Source organism: Phocoena sinus, chromosome 6 (assembly GCF_008692025.1).
Source record: "Phocoena sinus isolate mPhoSin1 chromosome 6, mPhoSin1.pri, whole genome shotgun sequence".
NCBI classification, from domain to species: domain Eukaryota; kingdom Metazoa; phylum Chordata; class Mammalia; order Artiodactyla; family Phocoenidae; genus Phocoena; species Phocoena sinus.
Window position 1 is genome coordinate 75,756,957 of NC_045768.1, and position 12,986 is coordinate 75,769,942.

Below are 12,986 nucleotides of genomic sequence, written 5' to 3' on the forward strand. Positions count from 1 at the left end.
GTGTTGGGTAGGTCCAGTCCACTGGCCTGGCTCTCCCAGCATTACCTGGGCTCAGCTTTCTTGGGATGACTCCAGTTCTTATAACATATAGAGGGTCCTTTTACTTTTGTGGGTACCAAATTGCCTCCTAGCAAGGCTCAGGCTTCTGTGTTTATCCTCAAGCTCAGGTTTCCTTTCTCTTCAATATACTTATTTTAGTTACTGACAAGATAACACAGAAATAATACTCAAGAATGCTTTCTAGAGGAAATGGTCCACAGTTCACAAACTGGACACGATTAATTTATTTTATTCTTTACTTATTGCCTTCCACAGGCACACATTCTTTTCCATAGTTACAATCACAGTGAACCTAACCACTTTGGAACTTTCCACTCCCTTTTTGGATGAGGTTTCGAAGTTAGTCTCCTTTGGTTCTTAGAGACCAACATGCCCCTGGTCCTGTATACTTATTAACATCAGTACTTTTTGGAAGCCAGAGATGCCTCCCTGAGGGCTGGTTTCCAGGCAATATTTTTTTTTTTTCCCTAAACTCTTCAGATTTGCCCCACTCAAAACAGACTTTTCTCTGGGAAGGAGCTGGGCTGGTCTTAAAGAAGCAGGACCTACCATCACTCATCCATCTACTCTGGCTCTCCCCACTCCTCCTGGGAGCATCCTCCTTAGAATCCTCTTATCTCCATCACAGAATCCCTCTCCTTCCTTCACTCTGGAATGGGTGGGGCGGGGGTTTGCCCCAGATGAGGGGAAAGAGAGGTTAACACAGTTTAGCCCCGTAATCCACGCATCTTATTTGGTTGCTTTCCTTAGGCCCCCAAAGCTAAGGTTGGTTTGCTCGGCATTTCATCAAGGGTAGGGATTTCTGTATCTTGGGGAGCTTAGGAGGAGTGCTTAGAGGGGCAGAGCACTGGTAGAGCTCAAGTCTATCTCCCAGTGGAAGGGCAAAGTGTGCAGTGGCAGCATGGGGTCTGGGGAGGAAAAGGACAGGGTGAGGGTAAGGGAAGAAAAGAGAAGGAATTGGAGAGGAGCAAGCTCCCTGCAAGAAGGGTGCAGTATAGCAAGACACCACCAGAGGGCAGAGGAGCCACTTTCTCGGGCCCTTTTTTTTTTTTTTTTTTTTTTTTTGCCGTACGCGGGCCTCTCACTGTTGTGGCCTCTCTCCCGTTGCGGAGCACAGGCTCCGGACGCGCAGGCTCAGCGGCCGTGGCTCACGGGCCCAGCCGCTCCGCGCCATGTGGGATCTTCCCGAACCGGGGCACGAACCCGTGTCCCCTGCATCGGCAGGCGGACTCTCAACCACTGCGCCACCAGGGAAGCCCTGGCCTATTATTTAAGTCAGAGATTTTCAATTCCTGTTGCACCTAGAGTCGTCCGGGGAAATTAAAAAAAAATACAGATGCTGAGTCCTACGGCTTAGGTATTCTGATTCAATTATTCTGGGGAGGGCATCCTGCGTCAGTTTTTTGTTTTTTTTTTTAATTCCCCCAGGTGATGCTAATACTGTAAGTGTTGCAAACTAACGTACTTAAGTGATTTGGGGTTTTACTATCATTGATTAATATATCGATCCCGTCAGCATGGATTTATTTATTACTATAATGTTTCATGCTTGTGCTAGGTATGGGGATAATATTCGACACAGTATTCTCCTTCAAAGAGCTCAGAGACACATAATGAACAATCATAACAGTGGATGAGGCTAAGGAAAGTGCAGGTGCCATGGGAACTCAGAGGAAGCACACTGAAGCTTTACAGTAAATGTCAAATAGATATTGGAGATGTAAGAATGAGGTGGATGACCTGGAGGATGTGGTATATATAAAAATCGAGAGGCAAAGGAAAGCATGGAAATTTTGGCCACTAAGTAATTCAGTATGGCTGGAGTGTGATGCGGAAAAGAGGGAGAGTTAAAATGCAAGGCTGGAACTTTCCAAGGGAGTGGAAAGTTCCAAAACGGTTAGGTTCACTGTGATTGTAACTATGGAAAAGAGTGTATGCTTGTGGAAGGCAATAAGTAAAAACTAAAATGCAAGGTTGGAGTTAAAACGCAAGTGGGGATAAGGTCCTGAAGAGCTTTGGATGCCAGCTAAGGATCTGGGGACTCACCTAAGCATTGGGGATCTTGTGACAACAGGGACATTAAAGAACATTAAGGAAAGGAACCACATGGTTGTACTTGCCATTTAGAGTGATTGTGGTGTGGAGAACAGGTCATTAGGGGGTGAAACTAGAGGCTGGGAGGTCCGTGGAGAGGTGGTTTCATCAGGCGGGAGATGATGGTGGCCGGCACCAAGGTGATAGCAGTAGGGACAGACACATGTGGGCAGATCCAAAAGCAGTCAAATAAAAAAAAAAAGGAAGAAGTGTGCATGGAAATCAGTCATTAGGAAGTCCGGGGTCCGAGGTCAGCTGGTTGGGAGTAAATGAAAGCAAAGACCAAACAGGAAACGGAGACAACTCTTTCCATTCCATAGCTGTGAAGGGGGAGGGAGAAAAACAGGTGACAGTTGGGGTGGGGTGGACATAGAGAGAAGGGAGGCGTGGATGTTGAGGAGAACACTGAAGATGTAGATGTGAGAAAGGATCCTTTTTTAAAAAAAGACTACATTTTTTAGAGCAGTTTTAGGTTCACAACAAAATGGAGAGAAAGGTACAGCGATTTCCCATATACTCCCTACCCGACACATGCATACCCTCCCCCATCATCACATCCTCTGGTACCTTTGTTACAGCCAATGGACCTGCACTGCCATGCCATAATCACCCGAAGTTTATAGTTTACGTCAAAGCTCACTCCCGGTGTTGTACATTCTATGGGTTTGGAGAAATTTATAAGGACATATGTCTTTAATTATGGCATCTTACACATTTTCACTGCCCTAAAAATCCTGTTTCCTGCCTATTCACACCCCAAACCCGACCCCACCCCTAGCAACCATGGATCTTTTTTGAGAAAGGATACTTTTATATGTAAACCTTAAAGTACAGGACAACCATTTGGGATTTATGGTCAGAAAGAGCTTCAAAATAGTGCCAGTAAATAAAGAACTGGGAGAGAATTTCACATTCAGGAATAATCCTTGGGATCCAGGTCAGGGCTGGTCTCATGGAAGGGGAGTCTGGGAGAATGCCTGGTTTGAGGGGGGCTGAGAAAGATCCCCTAAATACTCCTGATTTTGCCCCACCCACTGGCTAATGTAAGCTGAAATGCCACTGTTAGAGCTTGGACAGATCTCTGGGAGGGAGGGATCCATCTCTCAGTAGGGTTCATGTATTCCTGGGGTGGGTCGAGAGGAAAGGAACCCAAATTCATAGCAAATTTGAGGAAACTAGGAATAAAACTCAGAAGTCAAACTTCACATTTTCCAGCCCACATCTCATTTTCCCCAGTCTGGACTCAATAAGCCAAGAAATGGGGCAAACCTGGAGGGAGTTGGGGCCAGGCACCCAAAGGATGGGCAAGTGTCTCTCACCCCGTCTCCAAACCCAATGCACGTGGCACTGGCTAGAAGTCATGACCTCCTCTGTGAGTCACAGGCACACTCTTCCCTTTGGCCTGAAATGCTCTTTCCTCCCCCATCCACCTGATGGTGCCTACACATCTTACAGAACCGAACTCATGTGTCCCCTCCTCTGGAAACTCCTGCACAATCCCCTCCAGGCAGACGTGGTCTCCTGGCATCACTTTAGCCTTTCCTGCACTACAGCTTACTTCTCAGTTCCTAGGCCCGTCTCTCCTTTCAGACCTTTGAGTGCCTCTGACAGCCACAAAAGGAATAACTGAGTGACTAGCAAAAGGACACACATTGGCTTCTCTGGTGGTGCAGTGGTTGAGAGTCCGCCTGCCGATGCAGGGGACACAGGTTCGTGCTCCGGTCCGGGAAGATCCCACATGCCACGGAGCGGCTGTGCCCGTGAGCCATGGCCGCCGAGCCTGTGCGTTCGGAGCCTGTGCTCTGCAACGGGAGAGGCGAAAACAGTGAGAGACCCGCGTACCACAAAAAAAAAAAAAAAAAAAAAGGTGCACACATCATTATTTTTCTTTATATGAAACTGTGGTATTGGCCCCTTGAGGTAAGTGGGACACTCACACAATTTGCAGGTCTTTGAATTTAAAAGCACACTTGTGGGTGGGACATGGGCAAAACAGTTCCTGAGTCTGCCACGCCTTCTGTCTGGGGACCTCCCCGTGGACTTGGGTGAGCCCCAGCTTCAGGCCAGCAGCGAGCCTTGGGAAGGGGCCCTGTCCAGCCTAAGCAGCATCTCACCTCGTTCTCTCCAGGGACGGCTCCCCGTGCGCTGGATGGCGATCGAGTCACTAAATTACAGCGTGTATACAACCAACAGTGACGTGTAAGTAAAGCCTCTCACTGCTGAGGGATTTTTTTTTTTTTTTTTTTTTGTCCCAGAAAAATACCCATTCGACAGAGGTTTTAAAGAGAAGCAGGAAGATCGTATCCGTCTGGGGAATAAAGCTAATCACTAATCCCAGGAAATCCCAGACTAAATGAAACCACAGAGGGGACAGTTTTCCCTGGTGGCAGGCTTTGGGTTTCTTTCTGCATGTCGAGGAGTGACCTCAAGTGGTGAATTCCTCACCTCCAGAGGAGCAAGGGGCATCCCAGCCTTCCCATGGCTCCACTCCCCAGACTGGCCTCAACACAAGGACCTAGATCGGAGGTGGCGGCCCACAGTAGCTGCTGGGGGGGTCAGAGGTGGCAGGGATGGAAAGCACACAGACACAGTGGGCACCATCTCTGCTTGCAGCCTGCGTGACAAGTGTCAGGCTGGCGGGGGATGGAAGGGTTGGGATTGAGGCCTGAGCCCTCTTGCTCAGGTTCCCTCTTTTCAGGAGGAAGCACTGAGGCCCAGAGTGTTACTGTGTCTTCAGTGTGTGCCTTTATATGTTCTCTCACATCATCTCTGCATAACTTTAAGAAATTGGTGTCCTCACTTTTGGAAGAATACACTAAGAGGCCTCAGGCGTTCTAGTCACTTGTCTCAGGTCACACGAGTATCCGGTGGCAGCGATGGGATCCGACACGGGTCTGTCTGGCTTAGAAGCTCCTGCTTTCCGCCTTGCGTTCTCTACCTAAAGCGAGTGGGAGCTCTGGCAGAGCTAACACTGTTTTCCCTGTTATAATCCTTCCATTGGCCGAAGAGGAGATAAATGCATGCTGTGTGCAAGGCCCTAGCCTAGGAAACGGACGTGTAACTTTTCCTTTTCTGACCTAGGCTTAGTCGCCCTGGCTTTCTGGGCAGCAAGTTGACTGGGCAGCATGCGTGCTGATTATTGGTTTCTCTTTTGTCCCTCTGCAGATGGTCCTATGGCGTGTTACTATGGGAGATTGTTAGCTTAGGTGAGTATCCATGTCTACCTACCAGGTGAGGCTCTAGGCAAGGGGAGCGGGCCCCTCCCGGACTCCTTTACCATATACTTTCATGGATAACGTGTACTTGGTGCCAACAGACGCCACTTGGGAAAAGAACCTTACGGGTTTCCATGTTTGAGTGTGTTTATTCCCGTGGTTCTCTTTATGAAAGCCCTGTGTCTAATGTCATATTTAATACTAATAACATGATGGTCAAGAACTTCATTCTGAGTTGTCTCTGCTTGTGTACAGATGTCACAGAGCTGTCGTAAGTTTACTTCTATAACTTGAAGACAGTATATTATGAAAAGACATTTTCTAAGGCCATTTAATACCATGTGAAAATGTGCATGCCAAAAACCAGAAGAAATTCCCATAATCCATTTTATAAATATTACACATGAAAAAAACTGGGAGGACTACACAGGATTTTTAAAATGTAGGTTTTTTTCTGCATTAGTTTTTGTATTTTCCACAATAAACATGTATTGCTTTTCTAATTAACATTGATAGATAAAATAGGAATTGCATAACATAAATACAGACTTCCAATTAGGAAAAAGATCCATGTCATTGGTACAGTAGACGTGCTGTGTGTAGACAGGCTTGGGGAAGAGGAATAGCACGGGAAGGAAGGAGACTGTGGTGGATCCTCTGCACTAAGGAGACGCCGCACGGGAGCACGGTCTGTAGCCGAAGTCCAGCTGTGACGTGCGGTAGGCTTGCTCCGGAGGAAGATCACACCGGGCGCTCAGCATTGCTTGACACACCCCGTCTTTCTCCCAGCCCCTTGGCTGTATAGCCTCAGGGCAGGAGATGCTGCCTTCTGCATCTGAGGGGGCTTAGGGCGCACCGTTTCCTGTCTTCCAGGTGGCACCCCTTACTGTGGGATGACGTGTGCAGAACTCTACGAGAAGCTGCCCCAGGGCTACAGATTGGAGAAGCCCCTAAACTGTGATGATGAGGTGTAAGTCAGGCCTCACCCGGGGCCATTTTATGCTAACTTTCCCCCTGTACCCTTCTTGGACTGACTCTAATGAAGGAGCTATCTGATACATACACATATGTTTATCTATATGTACACACACGCGCGCACACACACGCACACCCCAGATAGTCAGAAACAAGGGGGTTCTTGAAATTAAGACTGTGATGCAATGGGCAGGGAATAACAGCTTTCTAGGCATAGAAATCCAGGAGGAATTTAAGGTGATGATTCTTGGTTGAATCTTAAGGTTGAAATGAGAAAGGGCAACAGAGTCAGAAAAGATCTGAAATAAATTCATGAAATTATCCACGAATAAATGTATGAAACCTTGAGGCTAACTTTGGGGACAGAGATTTCAGAGCCGTTTTATTAAGGAAGACAGATTTTTCTTCATAAAATCTTACTTCAATGAGGATTATTTTCCAGGAATAAGTATTCTTCTCAGGGGAATAGTGATTATCTCTAGTGACGTTGCCATTCCCAGAATTAAGCAATGTAGCTGCTGCCTAACTGGCATGATTTGAAGAGTGCAAGGCTCTAGGCTGAGCAAGTAATTTATCATCCAAACCAAGCCACTTCTAAGAGTGAAATCGGGTGTTACTATTGTTATGGTACAAGAGATATAAAACTAGACTTGAACCATCACTGGACAAAGTCCCTAAAATTCCACCTTTTGAGATTCATTCCATAAGGAGGGATATTTTCAGCCCTTATGAAACTTCGGTTAAAGTACAAGCTGTTCTATTGACAGAACATTGATATTGATAGAATCTCTAACACCCCAGGCTGACGGCTGAGAGCGCTCTGTGCACTACGGTTCCCCTGAGTCACTTGGTCAGCATGCAGCAGGAATCTGCATTTTAACAGTACAAGTAGTTCTGGCCACATCTGAGAAAGTGCTGACTTAGACCAGCACTCCCTAAACTATGTGGAAAGTGTGAGACGTAAATAAATGACACAAGAGTTCTGTGATCAGTTATGTCTGGGAAGCTTCTAGGTTAAACCTGGTTAAAAAGGTTGTTTGTTTTTAATGGAATGACTTCTCACGATTTTCCTGGGTCGATCCCTAAGAGGAAGATGCGATGGGTGGCATTTTGCAAATTTCTTTGAGCACGGGGCCGTTTAAAAAAAATAAAACACTGATATTTTGAGAGGTGTGGTATTCCACGGGACATGCTGCCCTAGCCATGTAACTCAGTTCTTTCCAGATAATCAGAATAGCTGAGACCAAGATCCTGTGGTAATGGTACCTAAAGCAGGCACTAGATCTACTGGGAGAAGAAAGGGGACTTGGATGGGGAGATGGGAGGCCTAACAGAACCTTCCTAGGTGCCGTACTTTTGTCTTTTACTGGCTAAGCATGATGACCATGCGTTGGGTGGCTACATTCTCTTTTTTGCAATACCCTACACCAGGCTGTGCCCAGGCCTGAAGCACAGTTGTAGACTTAACCCTTTCACTGTTTTCAAAGGTATGATCTCATGAGACAATGCTGGCGGGAGAAGCCTTATGAAAGGCCCTCATTTGCCCAGATCCTGGTGTCCTTAAACAGGATGTTAGAAGAACGAAAGGTGAGTATGGAGATCAAAGCAGGGGTTCTTTAAGTAGAATTCCTCATGTGTCCATTGTGGTTAATAAAAAGTTGATACAAGTCAACAGGTTCCCCTGAGCATGGCCCTAGGTGCTACAGGGACATAAAAGATGTGGACCCAACTTTGAGGAAGTTACAACTTTGGAGGAAATAAGATTCCTATATAAGATACAGTCACACACGGTAGAACAACATATAGAAGTAGCTTATTCGAGCTCGAAGGAATCTTAAATCTCATGAGTCATACAGCCTGACCCTTTAATAATTTTATAGAGGAAGAAACAGACTTAGAAGGGTGAAAAGTGACTTGCCCAAGGACAAACAGCAGGTAGACAACAGAGCGTGGTCTACAGGTTACTATGGGGAGGGTCAGGAATTCTATCATAATTTCTAGAAAGTAGTTGACTCTACAGATCTGAGGTTCGAAAGACAAATCTAGGTTAGGGAAGTAGATGTTGAACGTCATCAAAACCCAGTTGGTAATTAAACCAAAGCTGTGGGTGAGGTCACACAACAGGAGATGAGAAGCAGACAGAGAAAGGGGCCTTAGAGGATGTGGGGCATGTCAGGAGGGACCAGTGAGAGACCATGAGAAAGAGAAGCCAGAGACTGAAACAAGTGAGAGGAAGCAATCTTACTTGCAGAAGTCAAGAGATGCTTTTCGGGAAGAAAGTTGTTAAACACAACGGAGGGAATGAGGATAGAAAACTGCCCCCCAGGTATCTGCATTTGAGTTGAAACAAGCTAAGGAAACGGGGTATGACTGTAACTGCCCCTGGCGGAGGCAGGACTGAGCCAGTTTGTCTCTGAACCACTCTTGTTCTTCTAGACCTATGTGAATACCACGCTTTATGAGAAGTTTACCTACGCGGGAATCGACTGTTCTGCCGAAGAAGCCGCCTAGGACAGACCGTCTTCAGCTGTAGATTCTGTTTCCGCTTCACCGGCATGAGAGACCCTTGAGACCTTGATGCCAAGCAAGCCAGCCTCTGTCAAGAGAGGTGACATGGAATAGGGACGTGTATATAGATTGCTGTCTGTCTGGGACGTTCACCGTAAGACCCCTGTGTGTGAATCTATAGTGCCCTCTTTTAGGACTGTATATACTGTTTGGAGTAAGAATGTGCTGGAATCAGAATGCCTGTTCGTGGTTTCATATGCAATAATATATTTTTCTAGAAACATGGACTTTACAGGAAGGTGTGGGCATGCAGTTACTGTAGTGCATGACTCATTGTCCCAGATATTTTTGATATGTACCTATATATTGGATGTTATGTTTTGCTGTGTAGAAGAAAATACTGTAAACCTGACCCTGACAGCAGCACAGGTGAGAAAAGCAGGGGAAGTGTATGAGTTCTTACAGGACATGGATTTACGTCTGTACCTAAGCGATATAAAAGAGCTTCTTCTCTCTCTAAAATTTCCCCCTCACCTGTAGAAGCCACCCCAATTTCATTCCATAATAATTTGACAACTTTGTCAGGTGTTTCCAGAGCCCACAAGTCAGTCCAGAATGCTAACACTGAAAAACAGATTTAAATCTCGTTCCTTAGAAGCCTAAGAACTTTGAGAGAAGGGTAAGGTTGATAAATTAATAGGATTTAGTTTTAGTTTCTTTGATAACACTGATGTGTTTATTAAGAAACGAAAATAGGAAGCTTGGAGTTAGTTATCTTTGGGAGCCATGTGACATCATATCAGATTAACATCCCTACCTGTATCGCACATTGTAAAAAGTTTTAGTTTCGATCATTTGTGAGTTTACCGTTTATACTGTAGGCACATGCTACACTGAGATCATACAGTAAGTGAATAAATGTCTTGCCTACCCATTTTGTCCAGGAATGTGTCTCATAGGTATTGCCAAACGTCTGTATTATACTTTCGAGAAAAACACCTTAAACACCTTAAATTATCATCCTCTACCTTGTTGGTAATAAGCAGAGAGCAGTTGGTGGGTATATGCCACCAGACATATCTCAAGCTCACAAGATTAGAAACGTCTTCCAGAAGTATCCTACTGTCTAGAAACGTCTTCCAGAAGTATCCTACTGTCTAATCTGTTTTCTTGCACCTCTGTGAACTGAGGGCTTAGAACTAGAATCCCTTTTAATTGTGCTGCAATGTTAATAGTTCACCATACCGCATAATGTTCCATATTCCTGCCATCTGCTCAACTTTTATGCATCAGAAACAATGAGCAGGAAACTGTATTTGTCCCAAACGCTCTTCATCCACAACAGCATATGCAGTGGAGACACAACAAAAGCAAGACTGCTGTCGCAGCATTTATTTCATCAACTAAGTAGGGGATCAAATGAAGAGCCATTGAAAGTAGATCCAAATATATATATACATACTATTTTTATATGTATATATATACATACACTATTTATATATATGTATATATATATACGTATATATATAAATAGTTCCTTTTTGCTTTTTACCCAAATGTTGAGATACTCCTGACAGCTCTTGGTTTGCATGTACATGGAACTGAACAAGAACAAGGATGATCTGAAAAATGTAGATAATGTCTTCAAATTTTGCGTGTGGCTTTGGAATACACAATAACAGCTGCTTTTTCTATAACAGCCTGACCTTCTTGATTACATATATTTAAAATACTTTAAATTTACATCATTACAAATTTACTTCACGTCAGGTGTAAGAGATGACCAAGGAAGTACTTACGGTATCAAGAAAAAGGAACTGGACTTCCCTGGTGGCACAGTGGATAAGAACATGCCTGCCAATGCAGAGGACACGGGTTCGAGCCCTGGTCTGGGAAGATCCCACGTGCTGTGGAGCAACGAAGCCCATGCGTGACAACTACTGAAGCCTGCGTGCCTAGAGCCCGTGCTCTGCAACAAGAGAAGCCACTGCAATGAGAAGCCCGCACACCACAAACAACGAAGAGTAGCCCCCGCTCGCTGCAACTAAAGAAAACCCGCACACAGCAACAAAGACCCAATGCAGCCAAAAGTAGATAATTAAAAAGAAAAAAGAGAAAGGAATTCAGTGATACTTAAGATTTACTTGTAAATTCAAAGTACCAGAGCAGCAAACCTGAGGTGTTCTTACCAAGGGCACATCATCACCATCAACTTGAATTTACTCCTGGCACAGAGACCATACGATTGACAGCTCTGGGTCTCATCCCTACCCTTGGCAGAGAAACCTTTGTAGCTTTGTAGCATGTTAACGGCATTAATATTAAAGATTCATACTTACGCAAAGGTCAGTAGTCAAACTGAATAAAGTCATGTCATTTCCATGGGCCAGTTTCCACATTATCAAAAAGCAATTAAGAAGGAAAGAACCAACGCCTTAAAGGAAATGAGACAATTCCAGTACTGGGTATATCGATTAGATTTCAGTGTGTTTAGAAGAGCCATAGGACACTGCCTTAAAAAAAAAAAAAAAAGTGAGTTGTTGATATCAAAATCAAGTAAGAATACACCAGTTAGATTAAAAACACATTACACAATAGCCAAATGACCAGAACTTTTATGTTAACAGTACACTGAAAAGTTTACATTTACTTCCATAGATTTTGTGAGGAAAATCTCCACTTCTATTTCTATATAGATGATCTAAAGAAGACTCACAATTTTGTTAGGTAAAGATGTTTCTATCTCCAAGCGGTATAATGGTTCTAAGTATTTAGAGAGAAAAAGGAATTTAAGTAACCTGAGAAACGACCTTTGTGAAAGTCCTGGACCCATTACTTCAACTTCAAACCATCTTCCGCTGTTATTTGTACATTGCCTATGAAGATGAGTCAAATTCCAAAAAAACCTAATTCCTTCCCCCGCTCTTCCCCGGTCACAACTTTAGAAATCACTGTGGAAATTTAACCTTTAAAATGTAATAAATAGACCTCAGCAGTGCTTTTCCTTCTCCTCTTCTCTTTGAAAGTGTGGAGAAACCTCATGTTATTATAGACCAAACTCTACTGCCAGCAGTGGAGGGCAAGTAGTCACGGAAGCAATGCAGAGGTTTAAGATATTCTTGGGCAAAGTGGTTACTTCTTTCCTTTCAGGTCGTCTTTTACCTTCCAGAGTTCCATGCAGGCGGTTGCATTTTCACTTGAATTGTGACCTCCAAATAGTATAGAATATAAAATAGCACATCAGACATAGACAACTCTGTGATGTTACCCACGGATGGTCTCAAAACGAAGTCTTTGAGTTTGAAACAAAATTACCAGTGGCCACTTATCAATATTTCATTATTTCATACCTAGAACAACCCCTACTGGTTGCTTTAGAAATGTTTTACATAAATCCAGATGAACAAGCATCTCCCTTTTTCTATGTAACCTGTCCTCAGTCATGTGGTCACTACATTGCTATGACTGGATAGCACATCAGTACCTTCTCCATGAACCTCGTTTCCAGGGAGATACACCAACAAAGTGACAGGTACCAATGAACGACAGAGATCTGACAAGAAGCCAGAAATAAGGGATGCTAGAAAAAGTACACCTCTCTAGACAAAGAGTGACCTTAGATACAAAATGACATGGTTTTAAAAAGTAGATGGGACTTCCCTGGTGGCGCAGTGGTTGAGAGTCCGCCTGCCGATGCAGGGGTCACGGGTTCATGCCCCGGTCTGGGAAGATCCCACATGCCGCAGAGCAGCTGGGCCTGTGAGCCATGGCCGCTGAGCCTGCGCGTCCAGAGCTGGTGCTCCGCGACGGGAGAGGCCACAACAGTGAGAGGCCTGCGTACTGCAAAAAAAAAAAAAAAAAAAAATGTAGATGGAATTTACCCAAAATATCAAGCCTACAGTTCTGGTGAAAATAATAAATGACGTCCGAGATTAAATGAGAAAAATCATATGGACCACACTTCTAAAATGGTATATTATTGTTTATTTGTGTTATTCTGAGAGAACTGTGGTATTATATAACTTTTCGAAGATTTTGTTTTACATAGGGTATTTTTTGTTGTTAGGTGAAATATTTTTGTGTCCATGGTTCCAGATTGTTTTCAGTAGAACACATTCCAAATTTTATAAGAGC

At 44.3% G+C, this 12,986-nt stretch overlaps 2 protein-coding genes across 5 annotated transcripts in view; one reads left to right on the forward strand and one right to left on the reverse strand.

The window, feature by feature from the left end:
• Positions 1-9,786, forward strand: part of TEK (TEK receptor tyrosine kinase) — a 104,880-nt gene extending 95,094 nt beyond the window's left edge. For both annotated transcript variants that reach the window (XM_032635333.1, XM_032635331.1), the window contains 5 exons: positions 4,283-4,353; positions 5,320-5,360; positions 6,243-6,339; positions 7,832-7,931; positions 8,781-9,786. In XM_032635333.1, the coding sequence (XP_032491224.1) occupies positions 4,283-4,353; positions 5,320-5,360; positions 6,243-6,339; positions 7,832-7,931; positions 8,781-8,855 (384 nt within the window). In that variant the 3' untranslated portion in view covers positions 8,856-9,786. The remainder of the gene's footprint in view (positions 1-4,282; positions 4,354-5,319; positions 5,361-6,242; positions 6,340-7,831; positions 7,932-8,780) is intronic.
• Positions 8,814-12,986, reverse strand: part of LOC116755618 — a 45,886-nt gene continuing 41,713 nt past the window's right edge. For all 3 annotated transcript variants that reach the window (XM_032635339.1, XM_032635337.1, XM_032635336.1), the window contains 2 exons: positions 10,652-12,692; positions 8,814-8,940 (listed from right to left, as the gene is read on the reverse strand). The gene's annotated coding sequence lies outside the window, so the exon portion shown is untranslated. The remainder of the gene's footprint in view (positions 8,941-10,651; positions 12,693-12,986) is intronic.